Source organism: Micromesistius poutassou (assembly GCF_964030765.1).
Source record: "Micromesistius poutassou genome assembly, chromosome: 20".
NCBI lineage: Eukaryota > Metazoa > Chordata > Actinopteri > Gadiformes > Gadidae > Micromesistius > Micromesistius poutassou.
Window position 1 is genome coordinate 8,998,429 of NC_140290.1, and position 23,269 is coordinate 9,021,697.

At 50.4% G+C, this 23,269-nt stretch overlaps 1 protein-coding gene across 1 annotated transcript in view; it reads right to left on the bottom strand.

The window, feature by feature from the left end:
- The window catches only part of nfatc1 (nuclear factor of activated T cells 1), a gene marked incomplete at its 3' end in the record, with an annotated part of 39,071 nt that extends 21,887 nt beyond the window's left edge, over positions 1 to 17,184 (bottom strand). The window contains exons 1-6 of the mRNA XM_084484559.1: positions 16,820 to 17,184; positions 13,697 to 14,795; positions 13,349 to 13,508; positions 7,933 to 8,135; positions 4,790 to 4,962; positions 2,975 to 3,115 (exon numbers count right to left, since the gene is read on the bottom strand). Of these exons, the coding sequence (XP_084340685.1) occupies positions 2,975 to 3,115; positions 4,790 to 4,962; positions 7,933 to 8,135; positions 13,349 to 13,508; positions 13,697 to 14,795; positions 16,820 to 16,838 (1,795 nt within the window). The 5' untranslated portion in view covers positions 16,839 to 17,184. The remainder of the gene's footprint in view (positions 1 to 2,974; positions 3,116 to 4,789; positions 4,963 to 7,932; positions 8,136 to 13,348; positions 13,509 to 13,696; positions 14,796 to 16,819) is intronic.
- Positions 17,185 to 23,269: the final 6,085 nt, after the last annotated feature.

The window sequence follows — 23,269 nt, forward strand, 5'->3', positions numbered from 1 at the left end:
TTTGGGACTGCAGCAGTTATTAAGGGCCCGACGGACACAACAAGTTGAGAGTTGAAACAAGCTGAGAGAGGGGGCGGCAGCTGGGGGGGCCGGGAAGGGGGAGGTAAAGTGGGAAGACAGGTACACTATGGATGTGGGAGAGAGTGGTGTGCACAGGGTAATGAGGAGTGAGAGAAGGGGTGAAACGGCGGGTGAGGTAACAGCTATATAGCAACATAGGGGTGAGGCAGGGAAACCGTTGTGGGGTGAGACAGCTAGCTTGTGAGGGGATATAAACAGTAGCAGGGGGGGGGGAGGGCGGAGGGGTGAGACAGGGAGCAAAGGAAGGAGGGACGGAGAGAGGGGTGAGACAAGGACGAGAGGGGGGGGGGGGGGGGGGGGGGTGACTTCTGTGTCAACATCGCACATGTGTCCTGATGCCCGTAAACACACAACAGCACACAGGACGCACAACAGCACAGAGGGCTCTTTGTTCTTCTGCTTGCCCCACTGCTGCCTCTGCCTCATGGCGGTGTGGGAAGTCTTTATTGGAAAAAGAATTGAAGGAAAAATTGGTCAAATAGAAAGGGTTCGGCTCCACGGAGCAGCGGAATTAACCACACCGGGTTCACGAGCCAATCATTAAAGCCTCTCTCAGACCACTGCTTTGGCACGGGCCAGACAAACATGGAGAGGGGAGGAGGGATCATGTGTGGTTTATAAACGAAAAGGAAAACAGACTAATTTCATTTTGGTGAGAATGAGAGCCGCTTTTTTGGAATCCAAGCCCGGATCCATCCGTCTTTCCATCAGACTCAATCTATCCCTCCATCCATTGTTCATCAACACATCTATCATTCATCCATCTATTTATCTATCCATCATCCATCCATCTATGTACCTTTCGATCTATCGATCCATCTATCGTCTTTGATTTATAAAGTAAAATCGTATCTTCCTATCCATATTCCCACTTCACTATCTTCTTATCCATCTACCCATTCATTCATCTGTTAATCTATCCATCTATCCGTTCATCTATCTGCCAACCGGATTCGGGAGACAGAGGCTTTGGGGTGACCTTGGATAGCGGAGTGGAAGGATAGAGGGAAGACAGAGAGGAAGAGAGCCGGAGGAGGAGAGGCGGAGAGGGGGAGAGGAGGAGGACTAGTTGTTGTGGAAGCCTGGCCTCTGGGTGTTTCCATGGACATGTTGCCCAGGAACGTGCAGCCGCTGCCAGAGACGGGGAAGCCCTCGTCAAAAACAAGAGGGCAAACACACACACACACACACATGCGCGCACACACACACACACACACACACACACACGCACGTGCACACAGACACACACACACACACACACACACACCACTGCTGCACAGCACACAGCACACAGCCCACATTACACAGAGGCCCCAAGCTCACCACTACCACTTGGGGGCCCCTAGCCGGAGGGGCCCCGAGCTGGGCCTCACACCCCTCTGGAGCCCCCCGGGGCCCCCGGAGGCGGAACACAACAGAACTATTGATACCAGAATGGCGAGGAGCCATCGAGTGGCGACGGTCGCTTAATGTCTTCCCCCCGCTCAGTGCTAGACTAACAAACACACAACGCTTCCGTTTGGAAGGAAAAAACGCACAACACAAAAATACAAAGCAAAGGTTTTTTTTGGATTTGGATGCAAGTTGAGAAGAGGGAGGATAACTGTGTTGTGATAAACAAGCTCAGTGTCAGAGGAACTGGGGGGGTGGGGGGCGTCTCCTTAGCTCCGACAGGTGGACCAATCGGAAGGCTTCCCCCCCGAGCCTGCAAGCCAATCAGGAGGTCACGTGTTGGAGGCCCTGCCTCACGTTGCTCCTCTGAAGCTAATCAAGGAAATTGCTGTTTGTTAACGGGGCCCCCGCGTCAACATCTGTCGGGCCGCTTCCATTCAGACTCAGATGACTTCAAGACGGGGAGACGGAGAAACAAATACCCGGAGAAGGCATTACACACACACACACACGCACTGCTATGCGCGCGCACACACACACAGACACACTGCCATACGCGTGCACACACATATACACACTGCCACCGCACACACACTGCCAAGCATACACACAAGCTGTCACAGGCACACACACAAACGCATGCAAGCACGCACCCACACACGGGTCTAAATGCATACCAAGCCACACCCACAGACACATTGACACATACACACAGATAAACACACACATACAGACACTGATAGACACACACACACACACACACACTGATACACACAGGCAGACCCACACACACATACACACACACACACTGCTACACAGACACAGACACACACACGCACGCACGCGCACGCACACGCACACGCACGTGCTGCCTTTGTGATCCATTCCTCTGTGGAACAGGCAATGGAAACTTCTGGAAATGTAAATCTGCTGGGTTAAAAATACAGCGCATTAATGTGCACCACATGTGGCGTTCTGGCTCGGCGGAGGGTATCTTGACGGTGGAGAGAGGGAGGGGAGGGGGGGGGGTCCTGGGGTTCCTCCAGTGAAGGGAGGGAGGGAGAGAGGGAGACACACACACACACACACACACACATAACGCCCACACGAGCGTGTGCAGATGTGCATGTGAGAAGAGAAAATACCCCACCGACACACTCAATCACATGCACACGCACGCACACACACACACACGCAAAATCATTTGCACACACCCTGACACAGACACAGGCGCACACAACCCCACACACACAGACGGAGACAAACACACACACACACACACCGACGCAGACACAGACGCAGACACACACACACACACACACACACACACACACACACACACACACAAACAGACCCAGACACAGGCGCACACACATATATACACACTCATGCAGACACACTCATATACAAGAGCAGACACACTCACAGAATCATTCAGAAACAAATACACACACTTAAACACACACACACACACACACACACACACAGAGGGGCGTCCTACCTTGGGCCTTCTCCACAAACAGCACCTTGGAGTCCTGCTGGAAGTTGTGTCCATTCAGGAGCATCCTCTGGCCCCCGGGGGCCACACAGGTCTCCAGGCTCTGCTTGTCCACCAGGGGCAGCTCCTGGGCGGATCTCTGGGCTGGGGGAGAGAGAGAGAGTAAATTAAAACATAATAGAGGGAGGGAGGGAGGGAGGGAGGGAGGGAGAGAGAGAAGGAGAGAGCGACAAGGAGAGAGAGAGAGACAGAGAGAGAGAGAGAGACAGAGAGAGAGAGAGAGAGAGAGAGAGAGAGAGAGAGAGAGATTTGGAGGGGGTAGAAAGGGGGAGGCAGAGAGGGGGAGAGAGTAAATATTAAACAAATATTAAAGAGAAAGAAACAGTGTATGAGAGAAAGAGAGCTAAATGGAGAGAGGGAGGTAGGGTGAGCGAGAAAGAGAGAGAGTGTCTAAGAGAAAGAGACAGAGTAAGAGAGCGAGAGCAAGAGCAGGAGTGAGAGTAATCACTGCGATGGCTGCGCCAACAGTCACCCACTCCCCATGCTAACCGGAGCATCCAGTGAATCACCGGCTAGCTCTCATAGCTAGCTATTAGCTGGCTCTCATTGCATTGTCCTATAATGGCCCTGTCTCAGTGCCCTCAATGAGAGGAAAGAATCTTCATTCCCTTTCAGCTGGGGATTCCCTTTCCAATTACCGCTATTATTCGTCTGTTCTATGTCAATATTTTCTCTCTCTCGCTCTCTCTGTCTTTCCTGAACTTTCTTCGCTTTTTTTGTGCGAAAGTTAATACGACCTTGAAAGTTATCTATTTCACTATCGTAGACTTTCTCCAGCGTGTTGCTGCCAAGAAGACCAGCTGTTGGTGGAAGAAGCGCTGTTATTGTGAAATAGATCCTGACTCACTCGATGAATAAGGTACACACGGTAAAGATTATTGAAAAAAAAAGCTACGATTGGTCTTTTATTTAATGCTGGCTTAGTAAACATTATGCATTTTTATCCGTGAACTCATCCTCCTTCTTGGCCCAGAGACGGACCTTTCTCTCTCTCTCTGTCCGTTCCTCTCTTAAAGACGGATGCAGACCACTAAAGAAATTAAACTTAAATTGAGTTAAAAAACGTTTTGCTCAGTGGCAGGTTTTCAACAAATAAAACAATGGTTTATTTCAAGTAGCTGAGATCATTGTTGAACTACTGTCTCTGATCTCGCTCAAGAGACTCTGTGTCAATGGCGTCCCCGGCTGCCAGAACCGCGCCGAGTGGTAAATCTGCCTGGACTCGTCCCACTCTACTGCCGGGTCAAATGGAGAGCAGCAGAGAGTCAATGGTGCTGATCCAGAGAAAGAGCTGGGTCGGCCAACAGTATTAAACAGACACACGATGCGCCAAGCGAACACGCAGCAGATGTGGGAGATCAGATGTTCCTCTTCAGGCTGCGGGCGATTTCAAAAGGTTCAGCAAAAACTGTTAATCCGTTGATTTTTGTTTTTGTTTGTTTGTAAAACTGAACTGTTTTATTCATTGAATTGTTATTTTCCAACAGTTTTACAAAGACATTAAACATTTTAACATTTTGCAGATTTAATCGTGTAATTTGTTTTTTATTTATCGTTGAGTTGAACATTTAACCGTTTTATTTGTTGAATCGTTTTTATCGTTGGAGCATTGTAATTGTCGAATAGCTTTGATTGTCGAATCGTTTATACTGTATTTTGGAAATCAAATTGTTGAATTGAATCGTTGAATAGCACCACTGAATTCAATCGTTTAAATGATTGGACCTTTTTTCGCTCTTCGTCCGAAGACATACTCACAGCACTCGATGGGATTGGACGCCACCTGCAGCGACAGCGTCCTGCCAGTGGGCTGGTTGAGGTGCACGCGGAACACCATGCGCACACGCGTGTTCTTCCGTCCGATGTCCGTCTCACCCTTCCGAAGTTCGATGTCCGAATTACGAAGCTTCAGTATTCCGGCGCAGTCAATTCTGCGAAAAAAGCCGAAAGAAAATGTCTAGAGTTAGTAAACACAACATCATCTGGTTGGATAAGAATTTACTTTTCCCACCAGAGGAATTAGATGGATCTCTAATTATCGCTCTCATCCCGTGTCGCATTTGTCCGAAGAAAAACCTGACGTCAAACCGTGCCTAATGAAGATATAGTCCAGTACGTTTCAGTCATTCTTCAACATCTTATTAAACCTCCCAATAACACCCTCCCTGTCCGCACGGTTGGACTGTAACATTTCACACTTTCGGCGTACTGGACTTTTCCCTCAACAAGCCACTTAATCCACCGCACATTCCTAGCTATGATATTAACGTCAACTGTAGCACACTGTGTGACACTCCCTAGCATTTCTCCTCCAGTCGGCTCCACCAGAGGAGCAGAAGCCTTCAGGTGTTGAGGCAAGCAGCTCCAGATGTCGCCTGCACGGACCCACGCTACGCTGGGAACTTACCGGGACATTTCATCGCTGTTTAATCATTTTAATACAGCAAAACGTTGTGTTGACTCGAGGCCTTCAACGAGAAACAGATCCTCCAAAAAGGCGTTGGGATATTACAAACTGTGAATGTTTGAACGTGACAATGTTTCCGGGAGGTTCTTGGTTTGAGGTCAGGGGTCAGGGGGTTTCCCGAGGACTAGAGAGAGTTTGGTTGAAGTTTATTGTTATTATGATGTACAACTCTCCTGTCGCTCAGGTCTGAAGCAGAACAGACGGCGGGTTAGCCTGCTGGACAGAGGGCAACGTAGCAAAACAAAAAGCCAGCTGTGGAGCCGATATCATAAAATAGGCATTTGTTCTTTCTGAGCTGCTGGTTGTGCTCAAACCTGGAATGGATCTAAACTGTCAACCGTAACGTTTTCTATTAACCCACAACCATGGCGGCTAAATACAGAGGAGTAAAAAGCACGGGAGGTTCTCAACTGAACGTGATTAATTCCACGCTGTATTTCTGTTTTGCACCTAAAGCCGTCTTCCTAAATCACGACAAACTGGCCGTTCAGCGAAATATCCCACGTTTCGTACCACCTCGTAAACCCTCCACACGTCACACCAGCCGACGAGTCAACATGAATCAACATCAGAGCACGGCCGCCGATGTTCACTCTAATGACTACACCCCGGGGAGAGAGAGAGAGAGAGAGAGAGAGAGAGAGAGAGAGAGAGAGAGAGAGAGAGAGAGAGAGAGAGAGAGAGAGAAGAGAGAAGAGAGAGAGCGAGAGAAGAGAGAGAGAGAGAGAGAGAGAGAGAGAGAGAGAGAGAGAGAAGAGAGAAGAGAGAGAGAGAGGAAAGAGAGGATCGAGAGAGGCAGCGAAAGGGAAAGAAAGTGAGAGAGCAGGAGAAAAAAGAGAGGAGATGAGAGAGACCAAAGGAAAGAAGGGAGAGAGGTGAGTCGGGGGTGAGATAGGAAGAGGTGGAGAGGGAGGAAGCAAGGGAGGAGAGTGAGAGACAGACAGAGCTAGAGAGGAGGCAACAGACAGACAGACAGACAGACCGACAGACAGACAGACAGACAGACAGAGAGAGAGAGAGAGGGATAAAAGAGAGAGGAGATGGAAGAGACTAAAGAAGGGAGAGAGGAATGAAGGGAGAGAGGGGAGTCAGGGGTGAGATAGGAAGAGGTGGAGAGGGAGGAAGCAAGGGAGAAAGAGAAGGAGAGTGAAAGACACAGACAGTACTACAGAGGGTGCAACTGACAGAGAAAGAGAGAGAGAGAGAGAGACAGCCAGACAGATACAGAGAGAGAGACGGAGACAGAAAAGGAGAGACAGAGAGCAACCCAATCCCCAAGTGAAGCAGTTATATAAGTGTGTCTGTGTGTGTATGTGTGTGTGTGTGTCTATGTGTGTGTGTGTGTGTGTCTCTATGTGTGTGTGTGTCTCTATGTGTGTGTGTGTGTGTGTGTGTGTGTGTGTGTGTGTGTGTGTGTGTGTGTGTGTGTGTGTGTGTGTGTGTGGAGGGGGGGGGGGGGGCGTTATGTGTTACATCCATTAAAGAGGAGAGAAAACGCTGAGTCTAGCAGACTGCTACTGGCTGCTGGCAGCGCCCCAGACCGGGCCCAGGTCCCTGATGGAAGCCCTGTGGTTCCCTAGGTAACCTGATCCCTCACACTCACAAGATGGGAAACCCACCCCCCAGAGTACAGAGAGCAGGCCGCGCCGAGAGGAGACAACACACACACACACACGCACACACACACACACATACACAATCACAGACACTTACACGTGCACACATACAGAAGATATTCCTCACATCAGCATATATTCAGATGTGGTGCTAGCACACACAGACTCGTACGTATGATTGTGCACATCACCATGGAAGGAGAGTGGGATGATATGCGTTGGATCACCCAGGAACACGTCATCACAACAGTGTGGGGACCCTGCTTTGTGGGGACAACCCCAAGGCTGCGGAGGCCTGCTTTGAGGACCAGCCGGGCTTGCACTAACATTTGTATGAAGTGCATTGGATGTTGCAGAAGGACACAGAGAGACGTAATACTGATCTTGGGGACCTCATTCTGGAGACCTGGGAATGTGGGGACATGGGGTACGACGTAGGGCCAGGTGAGGGAGAGAGAGGCTGCTCTCTGGTACCACTCACAGGGTCCTGCATGTGCATTTGTGTGACACACAGAAACACAGGACCCACGCAGATTATATCTCTATGGGCTTTTCATCCTTTTCGGTCGTCGCGGACAAGCCAGCTTATGAGATTTGATGATTTCAATACTTACTTTCAAATCCTTCTTCTGCTTACGCAGAGATCCGTCGGATGAGTAGGAGGCCCGCAGACCCATTCCCGTACACACCGCTAAAAGATTGTGGCCTTACGCGCCCTCCCCCTCCCTCCCCTGATCGCAGCAATGCTTGTGATCACACACACACACACACACACACACACACACACACATTCCGTCGGCGGCTCACGGGGTACTCACAGGGCCCGCATGTTGTTCTCGGGCAGCAGGGGGATCTCCAGCACCTTGGTGCTGCTCTGCAGCGCCTCGTGGCTGGGCGTGGACACCGTCTTGCCTGTGATGCGGTGCACCTGGTAGAAGGCGTGGGGCCGCAGCAGCCGGTCATCGGCCGTGCCGATGAAGAGCTGCAGCGTCAGGGGCTCGCTCTCCATGTAGCCATGGAGCTGCGGCCAGGGGAGAGAGACATAGGGAGGGAGAGAGGGAGGAAGGGAAGAGGGAGAGAGACATAGAGAGAGAGGAAGAGAAAAGGGAGAGAGGAGGGAGGGAAAGAGACATAGAGAGAGATGGAGAGAGAGGAAGGAAAGAGGGAAAGAATGGAAGGGAAGGGATAGAGAGACATAGAGAGAGAGATGGAGAGAGAGGAAGGGAAGAGGGAGAGGGAATGAGAGAAGAGGGAGAGAGACAGACAGACAGTCACGGTTAGTCCTTCTCCTCCAACAAAAACCAACACAAAACACATCATCATTAAAACAACAAGCAGCCGCCGTATCGTATAACGTCACCACTTCCTCCTGGAGTTTGACCCACATTACATTTCAAGGAGCAGACCCTGGGCCTGAACCCGTGTGTGAGGGGCTTCAACAGTAGCCCCCCGCGGCCCTGCGGAGCTCAGGGAACCACCCGGAACAAACTGCCGTGTGATTTGTGAAGGCAGCGGTAACTGGGGACAGGCCTAAGCTGTTGCTATGAACCCGGGGTCGGGCGAGGAGGAGGAGCAGTAGGGGAAGGGGGGGGGGGGGGGGGGGGGAGGAACCAGAAGAAAGAGGAGAAGGAGGAAGAGCACGAGAATGAGGAGGAGAGGGTGGAGGAGGAGGAGGAGGAGAAGGAGGAGGAGATGGAGATGGAGGAGGAGGAGGGGGGGAGGAGGAGGTGGTGGTGGAGGAGGAGGAGGTGCAGGAGGGGGAGGGGGTCCGAGAGGAGCTTTCCCTGATCTCTATCTAAACCCAGTGAAAGGAGCCCCTGCAGGATTTGGGGGTTGGAGACGGTTCAGAGAGCGTGTTGTTGGAGCGGAGCTGAGCAGGGCCGTGCACAGCAGCTCTCTGACAGCTCCCAGAGCCCCTGCCCCCCCCTGCCCCACCCCCAGAATGACATCAGCCACCCAGGCGGAGCAGCGGCAGACTTGAAACCGGAGAGCTGAGGCAACTACTGAGAGCTATGTGTGTTATCCATACACTGTGACAGGTGAGAAATTAGACGAGGAAGGGCGGGTTGGGGGGGGGGGGGGTGGGTGGCTGGGTGGGCGGTGTGTGTGTGTGTGTGTGTGTGTGTGTGTGTATGGATGGGTTGGGTCCTGGTATGTCAAAACAAACCACGGTGGTTCCATAAAAAATGTAAACACAAACTGTAGCCTGCTCGATAAATTCATCATCCTGGCCCGAAAAATAAATACAATAAAATAAATGAAACAAATAAATAAATAGAAAAACTACCACAGTTTCTATCTCTGTCCGTCCTCGAAGCGCGGTGGAGCGAGATGAGAGAAAATCTCAGACTGTTTACTCATCGACTGTTAGCCCAGAAGCTAGCGGTGGCTACACACACACCAGGCCGTTAGAAAGTGTTGGTAAACTCGGTTGGGCTGATGGTAAAGAGCTGGCCATCCCATAATAACATTGGAGGAGAAGCCCAACATGTGATTTGGAGGGAGGGCCGTAGCAGCGTCCTAGAGCAGTGTGTATTTGTGTAAGGAAATGGTTAGCTGCCTAGTGATGCTGTTTGTTTAGGCAACAAGGAGGGCGTGGTCGCTAGAGAGGTTAGCTCGTGGGCTCATAGCCGGCTGTGTTTACTGGTGAATATGTAATCAGGTACAGATTACAGATGACCTGCTACCAGTTACCATTCAGACTCAGCTCCACAAGAATACTTCATCTTAAAAGTTGAAGTGTATTAAAGGTATAAGGTATAAGAGTAAACTTTAGATTCCACACCTACAAGAACAGCATTCGATGCTGTTCTACCACTTACTCAAACTTTTGATGACTTTGAATATATATCAAAGTCTGGGTATTCTATATTGTTGACTATTTAATTCTAATAAATACAAAATAATTTATAATAATAAAATTCTAATAACATATACAGTATATATTATGGGGTATAAAATATAGACAAAGTAATGTAGTACAGTTGAGAATTGTGTATAGTACTCAGAGTACTTTAGTCAGAGTACTTTACACAAACCTGAACTGTGTATAGTACTCAGAGTACTTTAGTCTGAGTACTATACACACACCTGAACTGTGTGTAGTACGTAGAGTACCTTAGTCTGAGTACTATAAACACACCTAAACTCATAGAACTGTAGTCTGCCTGCATGTATTGCCGGTTCTTGGACATGGGCGGTTCAGCGGCCCCTCCTAGGTCCTCAGTTCACGTTATCACCCACCAGAGGAATGCAAAGACTCATGCCAGGCAAGAGGAGGATGAGAAAAGGGAGGAAGAGGAAGAGGAGGAATAGGAGGAGGGAGAAGTAGGCGGGTAGGGAGCAGGAGGAGAGGGGTATCCTCTCTAATCCTATCTCTTACCCACCCTGAATTCAGAGCGAGCCTGCACACACATTCTTCCAGACACACACACACCTTTATGCATAGACACCCATGCATAAATTACAAACACACATGCTTCCCGCCACACATGCACTTGCACTTGCACACACACACACACACACACACACACACACACACACACACACACACACACACACACACACACACACACACACACACACACACACACACACACACACACACACACACACACACCAATATTAAAGAGAGAGAGCAGGGTGGCCTGGTATGATAAAAGTGTTATATTTTTCAAGCAACTTGTTCCGCTCAGGGGCTTCAAGTTCAAAGATGATTAACTCCCAAGTTACCCGAGACTAAAGAAGCAAACGCAAAGAAAAGAAACACGCGCTCACAGCACACACACGTACACTCCCCCCCCCCTCTGCAGCCCACAGAGCCTGTACCACGCACCAGGGCTGGTTTTAGACTCCAGAAAGGCTTCAGAGTCACAGCGCCGACTCAAGAACAGAGCGGCATTTCCCTCCCACCGCCAAGGCACCGCTTGTATCGGCCCGCATAGCTGTGGCGTTCCCCTGGGAACCCACCGCGGAACGCTGCCGGAGCGAGGGCGTGTGCAGCGGAGGCCGCCAGCCCGCCGCGGCACAGAGGGAGAACACAGAACAGCCGTCCCGACCCGAGAGGCAGGAGGGGAGGGGGGGAGACGGGGGGAGAGACGGAGGGAGGGAGGGAAGGAAGGGTGGAGTTTGGAGCGGTGGTGGGCAACACACACAGGGAACAGAAGCATCCAGAACCGACTCTCTGGTGTAGTGTAAGAGCGGTGGGCAGGGCGGTGACTCACAGAGTGGCGAGGCTGGGAGGCCCGGCCCGCTGGACTGGGCAGGAGCCAGCGACCGGACCGCTCGGCTCGGGTGGGATCACGAGGAGAGGAGGGGAGGAGAAGGGGAGGAGGGGAGAAAGAGGAGGAGAGGACTGGCCCCCACAATCTCTAAAGTCCCCCCCCACCCGTTTGCAGTATGGGCCCCTGCCAGAAACGTGCGTGTGGTTTCTGCAGTCCCCCCCCTCCCACCACCACCACCAACCCCTTCCCCACAGGACGCAAAAAAAGCGCAGCGCGATGATGTCAACCACGCACACGGGAAACGTTCCTAAACAAAGGGAGGTCTGTGCATGTGCATTTGGGGGTGGAGGGCCAGTCCACGGCGGCGGCGGCGGTGGTGGAGAGGAGGGGGTCGTTAGGAGGAACACACTGCTCTCTGTTTCAGCGCAGGGCTAGCCCCCAACGGCACACTTTCATTAAATCATTAGCACCTAATCAGGCTGAACAAGGCTCCGGCGGCGCGGAGGTTGCGCAGGTTGATGTTGGAGCGCGCCACATTGTTTTTGGGGGGGCCTGCGGAGCGGCGTCTGGACCGGGGGGGGGGGGGGGGGCGCGCGGGAGAACCACGGACCTTACGGGGGCCTTTCACGTGAGTTAAACCAAAGACCAGATGTGCAGGAGTCACGCTATTCCTGAATATAAAAGGCTTTCTGATTTTGGATACTGCGTTTTTTTTTTCGAAATGCGTTGTTGACATTTCGACTTTGTCACGGCACCTTTTTTGCTCCCTTAAAATACAGTTGATACGAGGGGTTGCAACATTTCTTGTGGAAATGGTCACGTTTCGTAACTCTGGACTCGCCGCTTGAAAGAAAGCTCATCCCAAAAAAATTCAAACGCACTGAAACGTCTCCTCTTTACTCCCACGTGCCCTGAATAAAACCCTTCTGAACGTATTTGTCTGATTGGTAACATGACACACAGTGACACACAGTGACTGGCTACCTCTCTGTGTAAACTGACATCAGACCTGCACATTATCTCACAGTCTGAGGGAACCGTTCTAGCAGAGCAGAAACCCTGCAGCTGGCCAACACTTGACCGCTACAGCTCCAGCGGTTGAAGCTAATGACTAGCACACACACACACACACACACACAGACCCACACACAAATGCACACTACATCACTATGTAAGTGTCTGCGGTGCAAGTGAAACTGCAATGGAAAAGTTTGAGTCACCCTCGTCTGGAGAGGACGTGACTCGAGAGAGATGGGCAGATACCAAGGTCTGTCTAATGGCCCGCCCACGGAATTTCATTCAGAAATGTGACAACGTCGCATAACGAAAGACCCACCCGACGGGCATAATCTGAAAAACACACCATCACCCCCACCGCGTCAGACGGTCTATTTTAACACACAACAGGACGTCAAGGAGGAGAGAAAAAAAAAGGCGGTAAAGTGAGACGTAACCGGGGTTGGTGGGTCTGGGAAGCAGGCTGAGGTGACCGTCTCTGACCCTGTCACACGACTGTAATACCAGCCCACTAATGGTGTGACCGTGTGTGCGCGTGTGTGTGTGTGTGTGTGTGTGTGTGTGTGTGTGTCAAATCAACCACAGGAGAGAGAGAGAGAGAGAGAGAGCAAGAGATAGAGTGGCATAGAGAGAGGGAGAGAAAGAGAAAGCTAGAGTGAGCAAGAGAGAGTGAGAGGAATTGAGAGAGCACCAGAGAGAGACAGAGAGAGAGAGGCAGAGAGAGAGAGAGAGGCAATGAGAGAGGTAGAGAGAGAGGCAGAGAGAGAGGCAATGAGAGAGGCAGAGAGAGAGTGAGAGAGAGAGGCAATGAGAGAGGCAGAGAGAGAGTGAGAGAGAGTGACATATGGAGAGGGAGGGAAAGAGTAACCGAGAGTGAGCAAGAGAGAGTGAGCGCATGAGTAAACAAGAGAGTGCCAGAGAGAGAGCTAGAGAGAGGCAGAGAGACAGAGAGAGACAGACACACACACACAGAGAGTTAAGTAGTGCAGCAGACCTGGACGACAGGGTGCCCCCCCGCCAGAGCCTTGACGGCCCCCCGGCTCCCCTCGGTCTCGTAGTGGGCGCGGTGGTGGGAGCGGGGCTCCACCTCCATCTGCAGGCTGTATGGCCCCGAGCTGCTGGGCAGGTGCCAGTCCAGGGCAGGCAGCGACGGGCTGGGGGTGGGGGGGGTTGGAGAGGAGAGGAGAGGGGAAAGTGGGGTGGAGGTGGGAGGCAGACGGGAGAGAGGGGGAGGATGGAGATGGTCATTTATTTTGATGTTTGGTGCAACAAAGGTAGAAAAAGGAGTATTCCCATTTTATGTTTATTTTATGCAGACCGCGGGGAACCGAACCCATCCTACCTGACGTAGTGCTTGGGCTTGGACCACGAGTACTGGTGCTGCGGCACGTCCAGGAACCCCCCGCAGTAGCTCTCCTTCTTCAGGGCCAGGCGGCCGCACGAGGGGTCCCCCAGTGTCTCCCCCCCGGAGCCCAGACCCTCGCCCCCCCGCGGCTCCATCTTCAGGCTGATGCTGGGGTCCAGGCTGGTCTTGCGGGCCTTGATGGGCACGCCCTCCCCCATGTCGATCACACCGTCGGTGGTCAGGGCGTTGATGGCGGCCAGGATGGCCGAGTTGGTGTACTGGTTGGTGTTGGGCAGCCACGACTCCTCTGTCACGCTGAGGCGGGGCGAGCCGTGGGGGGACGGTCCCGGGGAGACGCTGGGGGAGTACGGGAAGGAGGCGGGCCGCGCCGGGTGGGACGTTGTCCCGCCCCCGTTGAAGCTGTACTTCCTCTTGGCGCCGCAGGGCGAGTTGGGCCGGGACCCCCGCGGGGCCCCCGCCCAGGGGTCGGCCACGGGGGAGGCGCAGGGGGAGGAGTGGAGCGGGGAGCCGCCCCGGGGCCCGCCGCCACCGGCGTCCCCTCCGGGCAGGGCCAGGGTAGAGCCCCTGGGGGAGACACTGGGCGAGTTCCACGGCGAGTTCTGCGGCGAGTGGTCGTAGTGGTAGGAGAAGCCCGACTCGTAGGACGAGGCGTCCGAGTGGCCGCTGCGCGAGGACACGCTGCTGGCCGGGCTGAGGCAGCTGGGGTCGCGGTAGCCGTCGGCGTTGGGCAGCGTCAGCGTCACAATGGAGTTCAGCCGCTTGCCCAGGGGCAGGCAGCTCTCCCCCTCTGTCGCCTCCTCGTCTCCGCCGCCGTCGAGGTCGTCGTCGTCGCCGGGGAACTGGCCGTAGGTGGTGATCTCGATGCGCGGGCTCTCCAGCGCCGGGGCCCCCCCGTTGGCCAGGGGCCCCCCGGATGAGTAGTAGCCGGCGGCGGGGCCGTCGTCCCCGGCGTCGTAGCTGACGGAGACGGAGATGGTGGGGCTGGTCTGCATGAGGCCGTGGTACTGGGAGGAGGGCAGGCAGGGGCTCCCCAGGGCCAGAGAGAGGCTGACGTTAGGGGTGTAGCTGTAGGCGTCTGAGGAGAGAGACAGACCAGGGTGGTTAGGAGTCATGTGATTAACATTTACTATGATGACTATCAGCATAATATAACAGAGCAGGCCTACTGCTTCATAGGTGTCAATTTAATCAGTGAGAAGATGCTTTAATTCAAAGACACCTACAGTGACTTCAGATATTTGTCATCAAGGTGCAGGTATGAGCTATTTAAGTTGCCCACAGATAGGCTGCGAATAGTGGGGATGGAACCCAGAACCTTTCAGCTGTGGGTCAAATAACCAATAACCACTATATTATCCTGTTGGCCCCTGTGATCAAAACACTCTGGTTAGTTGATTGGCTGGCTGGCCTGTGAGAGGCGGGGCTGTGACAGCTGTCAGTTGATAAGTGATATCGAGAGGGTGGTGTCATAGCGGAGGTGGTGTCAGAGCGGAGGTGGTGTCTGCAGCGCGTGACAACACCATGCCTTGCAGATCACTGGTCAGCAACTTAACTCGCTGAAACTCCCTCAAGAACCGTGTTTACGGTGAGAGAACCCTGGACACAAACTGCTTTCTGTCGCCTGTGTCGGTCGGCGTTGGAGCCAGAAGGTAACTTCACACTCGGGCAGAGCGGGCCATGACATAACCACCCGAGCTCAGCACCTCTGCGCAGCCCACTGCTCGCAGAGAGGAAGTCAGGTGTAGTTAAGACGCAAATAAGGGGCTAAAAATACACCTCCTTCGACAAACCACGCTCTATAAATACCCCGGGGCAGGGCCAGGTGTTTGTTCCATTGGGCCGTGCCAGATTAAGGCCACTTTATGCCCACGCTGCCGTGACCTTAACGGTACAAAAAAACACACAAACCGAAAAACGCAAATGGACTTGCTTTTTTGCTTTCGTTGGCGAATTTCGCAGTTTTCCAACAGAACATTAGACCGCTGAGAGGTATGACTTCTTCTGCCTTTTATTTTGATTCTATTTTTATTCTATTAGGTTTCGGGGAAGGTCACTGGGTGCATTCCAACAGCAACCTCAGGGCCCTCTAAGAGCAGGAGGATCTCTTTATAAAACGTTATACTGTGGCCCCGCCTGAGGTCAGAGCCGCGCGCACACACACACACACACACACTCAGTGGCCCCAGCAGGAGGGGACGACAGGAGCAGGGGTTGTGGTTAGTGAGGTAGGCCTACATGAGAGAGAGTCTGGCTCCTTGATATTAAAGATTAATGGGACATCTGCAGACAAACAGACAGACATACACACACACACACACACACAGTGGCTCCTGTCTGCACTCAATTAAGGAGAATTAGGGGGCCCCCTCGACCATAAAGACCACTATATGCCTATGACGTCAACGCTGCAGTATATGACTCCTCGTAATAAAAGAAAACAACGCGTTTTAACATTGCGCTGCGTGATACGGTATATAAGACGTGTCTGGTTAAAATCCTATATTCTATAAATAGATTTAATGTGGCGGAGGGAATATTACGCAGGCCTTCCAATCCCATTGCAACGGCTATAAAACTTTTCAAATAAATATTAGCCTAAAATTTCAGTGCCTAAACTGACTAAACTGAAACTAAACTGTAGTCTGCTGTCGTGCGACCCTTTTTATATTTATAAATGAGTATATTGTTGTTTGTAACAATAAGGGTTAATAGCCAAAGTCCACGCCCACATCACACCAATACAAAAGGGAGGGGCTCACATCCACTAGCAATAAACGCTGCCACTGTTTCAGCCTAATGTACTGACTCAATTTAATTTGATGGACCAATGTACTCGTATGACTCCCGCTCGACTGTGACGCTGGGCCAAGTTCATGGGCAAAACTAGTCGGGGCTAATAGGCTGACGTATTGCGTGTGTGCGTGTTTGTCTGAGTGATGAAGGCTACAGACCTTAACTATTCAACCGAATCCCCGACCATAACTAGAATGACGGCGCCAAAACAATACGGCCAGAGTGGCATCCGTTATAGTTCTATAGTTATATATATAACGAACAGTCGTAATAACAGTCTATAGCCTGTTTATATAGGAGGCTTACCTTCTTCTGCCGATTTCATTTCTGCTTGTTGCTGGGAACAACTTCTAAAATAAAACTTTGAGCACAGCTAGAACCACTTTGACAGATGTGGACGCGCTTTTATCCATATAGGGGCGGTTTGATTCCCCGACTGCTCTGGATCCGCTCGCAACGTAGAACCGCAGAAAATGTCAAGAAAGATACTCGAAAAAATATAAAAGACCAAATAGATTAGGCCTATAAAAAAACAATAACAATTGGTTCTGCCTCACAAACTAAAACACCGGCACGACAAAATATCAAGAGACATCATGACTGCGCTGAAGATGACCACTCTTAAAATTACTTATTTCTGTCCTTTTTAAAGAGCGAATAATAATTCGGTGAAAGGGGATCCTTCGCTCGTGCTGATCTGTGTGACGCACTGCCCGCGCGCAGCGAGGACCTCCGCGCTTATAAACCCGGGGATCACCACCGCCGCCACGCCCCGCCCCCGACTGATGCACGACACACATCTTCGACTCGAACCACCAGATGGGTAAGGAAGATATTTTCTCTCGCTGGGGTTTCCAAAAGCAGAACAGTCTAATTAGGCACGGCAAGAAATCTGAGCCCCCGGGGCTAGAGATGCGTAAAAGCCTTTGACTTTGACGCTGGATAATGAAATTAAGCCTTGTGAACGTGGGAAAACATACACTGTAAACAGATAAGACTATTCCAGTTTAACAGCTTTGAGGTAGCGCGCCTCCCTAACCCGCTACGAAATGCGTCAAAACTTAAGTTAACAAGTTATATATTTGAAATACGACTTTCGCTTGTCTTCCCGCCAACAGGAACAAAATGCACATGGAATCCCTCCCAAAATTAAGATTTAAGTGGCGCCTATTCCTCCACACTTTAACACTACAGCGGAGTGGATTTATGTTAAACTACTTCCATTTTCATCGTTGAACCATTCATGAAAAATTTGTGGACGGTGGTAAGACGCCTGTTGATTTTTAACAGCCTGCAGTGTGAACACCGCTGTGTTTTGGATGCATGGAGTGGTGAGTTTGCAAGCCAAATATGTCACTGAATCCGGATAAATATAGGCAACCCTGTCCAAAAAGCACACAGATATTATATACAAGATCTCTTCCTTTCAGATCTTGATATCAAATATTCCTTGGCTCTCAACGTTATGATTAAGAGCAAAAATTATGATTTTTTTTTCCACTTTCTTGGTGACGGACTATGCGTCGGTCTGGTAGCCAGCACATCATTACCCATAGTGGTACATAGAGAGGTCTATATACATGCTAAGCCCCACAAGCCTATCATTTGACACGCTTTACTGAACATCTTCACAGAGGTTTCCATAGGCCACTCGCTGTGGTCTGTGAAGGCTTATAACTCGACTCCACTTTCTCCAGCGCTCGCCACTCGAAGGCGGGCTGGTTGCTATCTTTGGCAGCGAGCAGCATGTTGGCAGTGTGTGGTGGGTTTCTGTGATGGCAATGGTCACATGGCGGGACCGTGACTGGACAGAGGAAATGACCCCCCCAACAACCCCCACCCACCGCCCCCATCATCTGCTCTCCTCCCTCCAGTATCTCAGTTCTTGTTCTGTGAGTTTTTGTCCAGTGTGTTGGTGAGCAGAGAATGGATGAGGCTGATTCCTTTATGGAGCAGACACACTCAGGACACTCAGTATGAGTGTCTGAGACTAGTGGTAAGAGTGTTAGTGTTAAAAGAGAGAGGGCTCCCAATAAGGCCCTCCCAATAGAAAGACAGACAGACAGAACTGGTCTTAATGGTTCTGTCTAACAGCCTGTCTCATCAAAGGGGGACAAACACCTTTGTAGCCCCTTACCACCACCACAACGTCCAGCCCCTCACCCCCACCACCACCTCCACCACAACGTCCAGCCCCTCACCCCCACCACAACGTCCAGCCCCTCACCCCCACCACCACCTTCACGTCCACCACATCGTCCAGCCCCTCACCCTCACACACAGGACCTCCGAGCCCTGTCCAGTCGTCACTTTGACCTCATGGAAATCTCTCACCCTTTTATTGGGGGTGGGGGGGGGGGGGGGGTCTGAGGCATGTGTGTGTGTGGGTTGGGATAAAGGAGAGGAGAGGGAGAGGGGTCCAGCTATGTGTAACTGAAACATGTGTTGCAATAAACACACTCCACCCCCCCCCCCGGTGATTGGCACACCAGGGTCCGTCTACGTCAGGGCCCCCGTGTGGCTTTTCTGTTTTCCATACCAAAGGACTGTTGCCAGTGAGTTGACGACACCATGGCAACACACCACCGCTGCCGCCGCTGCCACCGCCGCCCGTCCGGATGGGGCGGGGTGGGCTGGAGAGCTAACGAGAGCTAGCGTGCTATGCTGACGGCGGGCTGGGCTAACTGGAGTGTGATGGGTTTTACATGCGGTTCAAGGAGGTGACGGAGTTCGCCTCTATTGTTCAGAGTTCCGGTTCCCTGCTGGTCAGACATTCCCCCTGAAGGAATCATGTTCTTGGTTTTAAATAAAAACCCTACTACTGGATATGTTAAATGATGCATAATGTCACATCGTGTTAGTTAATTTATGTGTCCAGACTAAGTAGGAGTGGCACAGAATGGGACGATTACAAGTACAATTATTACAAAGTACAATTATTTAAATGTCAAATTGGGATGATGCTTGGGTAGCCAATGAAATATTTGTTTTGTTTTAGTTTTTGGTTTGGGACCCCCCTCGTGGACACGCCCCTAATCCTATAATCCGACATCATAACTCAACATATATCCTATATCCTATCCCATGGCAGAGAACAAGCCATGTTTGAAGGGTGCCCTCAGCTCCTTGCTGTCTGGCCGTGACGTAGCGGACAAGTCGGCGTTTTGGAAAGTTCTGATCGCCGCCCCAGGGCTCCCCTCAGGGTTTGCTTATTTAATCAAAAACTGGAACGGAAAATAAACTTTCTTCCAGGAATCAACAAAATTACCCCTTTGGCCACGTTCCTCCCCCGTCTGACCGCGGCTCAGAGAATCCGCCATGACGATGCCAACTGAATGTCGGATGTTGCATTACCCAAAGCCTTGCAGCGATGCGCCACGGAGAGTCCTGGTGTGTGAGTTTGAGGAACGGTCAGTTGGGGTTAAAGAGCGTCGGGAAACGTCTCTCTGCATTCTGCTTTCCTTTCCGCTGTCCTCCTGCCCTTCAGTATAAATAGAGACACAGTTATATACACTCTAACACACACACAGACACACACACATAACCATGACAGAACATTGGGCAATTTTGAAGCATGGTCCAAAAGCCGACCAGTGACCAATGCATACACAGCCAACACACACACACACACACACACACACACACACACACACACACACACACACACACACACACAGAGTCACACAGTCAACATACACACACCCACACACCCACTTCCCCTCTCTTTCAAGACACAGACATGGGCTGCTGAGGGACCAAGTCAGACCCAAATATTTGTGCTCTTCCGGTCACTGAATCACCTGTTTGTTTTGGGTCAAAATGGAACAAGGAACCAAAAATAAATGCATCACTGTGTGATGCATTTCTGTATAACTGCATGCTCTGTATGTGTGGGTTTCAACAGTAAGACCAGGGGTCGAAGGGAGTGCGGCGAGAGCAAAGGTTGAGAGAGTACGGAGGAAGGCCTGGGCCTGGACAACAGGGGCCCCCAAACCAATTTTGACTCCATGGATCACTGAAAGCCAAGGTTCTTGGTTTGATCCCCAAGCTGAGTGTCGTGGTGTCCCTGAGCAAGACGCCTCACCCTAATTGCTCCTGACGAGCTGGCTGTCGCCCTGCGTGGTTGACGCCGCCGTCGGTGTGTGAATGTGTGCATGAATGGGTGAATGTCAGTCAACACTGTAAAGCGCTTTGGAAAAAAGCGCTATATAAATGAGGACCATTTACCAAGATAACCCCATTTCTACCTGCATCTTATTTCACATTAAGCTGTTGTGGCTGCTAAATGAGTGAATGTTAAATGTAGAGTTCTTGAAGACTGAATTATAAGTAACAATAAATTTCAACAATAATCCCAGAGAAAAACGCTGGAAACATAAGGACCTATTAGACCGATTATTCTGGCAATGGATGAAATATGAATGAACACAACCGACACAGAATTCGGACTCAATTGCACTCAAACATGTTTGGAAACGGAAGGCCGATGTAATCTTCGAGAAATATAATATAATATAATTTGTTTTGGCTGACGTGGAAGTAAATTTGTGGTCATGTCCTCAGACAAAGAACAAACATGTGAAAACCGGTCTGAGAAGTTTAGAGACGTTGGAAAATGCAGCTCAGTTTTGAATCAGTGATCACAGTAGTTGTCAATATCACAATTCTCTGATTCATTCTAACAAAAATGAACTGTTTATATTGTGAAACTTGACCGGCCTTTTTTGACATTCTCTTATCAGCAAGCGCTAGATTATGTGGGAACAGTTTTTGGGTGAGTTGGCGGACGTTGTGGAGCACAGTGAGCGAGTAACTGAATCTGTGCTGGTCGTGGCGTGATAATTCAAACAGGGTGTTGCGTGGAATCTTATAAAACCAGTGGGATCACCAATACAGCGGAGAAGTTTAGTAACGAGAGAGCATAATGGCATAATGACCGGCCTCCAGAAATACTAAATAAAAAAACATGAAGAAATGACTCAAAAAATGAAATACTAATTTGACAACATCTCAAGTTTCTGCTCGGTAAGTGTTTTTATTTTTGTATTCCAGCTTTATGTTGGTTAATTTCCCCTGAGTCAAAAAGGGTTCAACTAAAATCCATTGTGTTTTTTTTGTGTTGTTAGGTGATCATGCAGGGGGCAAAAGTACCAGGATTTATAATTTACTATTTAGTGATTTAGCAGACACTCTTATCCCAAGCCTGTATCAAAGTGAACTCAGAATCAGGCTATTAAATGGCAGGTAGGGGTCAGGGCATCTTGCTCAAGGATACCTCTACAGGTATACTGCAAACACTGGGGATCAAACCCACAACCTTTTGGCTGTGAGTCAAACAACCTACCACTCCACTCTCCTGTACACGTGTTTAAAAGGAATTAAGAATGAAAGTGCTTCTTAAACACTTAAGTAACGCACGCCTAGCCTATTGATTGCTGTGGAACCAACAGCTCACCAGTAGGGCAACACTAAGCTATCTCGGGAGGGTGTGTACACTTTACATAATGTATGCACTCTGGGGACGTCAAACTATTTGACTGTCAAAATACTACAGGGAGAATCCATGGAGAAAACACAATATTCCACCACACGAGACGCACAAACCACGTCTGTCGTGAGCAATGTTTATTTTCAACTAAATACTAGGGACAAGTAGTCACACATATTAGTCACACCTTAAGTCTACAAGAGAATATGGAGGATACTTCACTGATGGGTTAAGACATGCTTTTAAGACCAAAAAAATCTTGCTCCTTTTCCTCTAACCCTTGACACCCCCGACCCCTTCACACACTTGTTCAAATTCATCCCTGCTAACTCCCAAATGGAACAGACCAATAGTCAAAAGGTTGGATTCAAGTCGTTTAACTATATATTTGTATGGCTTCGGAACAACCCCAGTGTCCTTCATCACAATGACGGTGCTGTCCACAGCACCAGTAAGGCCATGCAGAGAATGCACCAGAACTGGACCCCCTTAAACCTAAACAGACCCAGCAGGATTACACACCTTGTAGTTATCCACCCCCCCCCCCCCCTCCCTCGTGAACGTCAAGATACGGAGACGTTAAAGCCGGGAGATGAAAGCGGAGGGGTTTCGTCTAACATGTTAGAACCATCGGACCATCACATCCACCGCTGGGTCGCCCATTACCCACAATGCACTTCCTGCTCCGGACGGGGGGAAATTGATAACACATTTTTAGTCTCTCGGCTGGTCACACAGAGAGTTTGATTCATGGGCAATGTATTTACTCATTCACTCATTAGTTTGTGGTTGCACTCAATCTTCCGAGATTTAAAAATAAACATATCTTTACTGTTCGGATAAAGACAGAGAAGGTAGGCTGCCTACTGCATTCAAATATTAAATCGGTTGGCGGGTGTGTGCGCATTTAAACGGTCCACCACCGTTTAGACAGTTGCGCCCCGTATTGACTGTTAGGAATATTGTTTTTATTTTAGGCTACAGCAAAAATAAGTTTGTTGTTTTTATGAAGTTATGTCCCATACATCATTCCGACTGGTTATAAGGCTACAAAGAGCAACGTTAAGTGACTTGATATCGGTTGAGTTATGGATTCGTTTTTTACGAGCTTGTGACTTTAGCGAGGACAGGAGCTACACATGTAAAGTGGGTTCAAGCTCCTTTGAGAAAACGATGAGGATGTCTGAATGTAGGAACACTGTAGAATAGGTGTCACGTTGACGTCTTTCTTGCTTGCTGTTTGTGCACTAGAAGATTTAGTGAGGAAA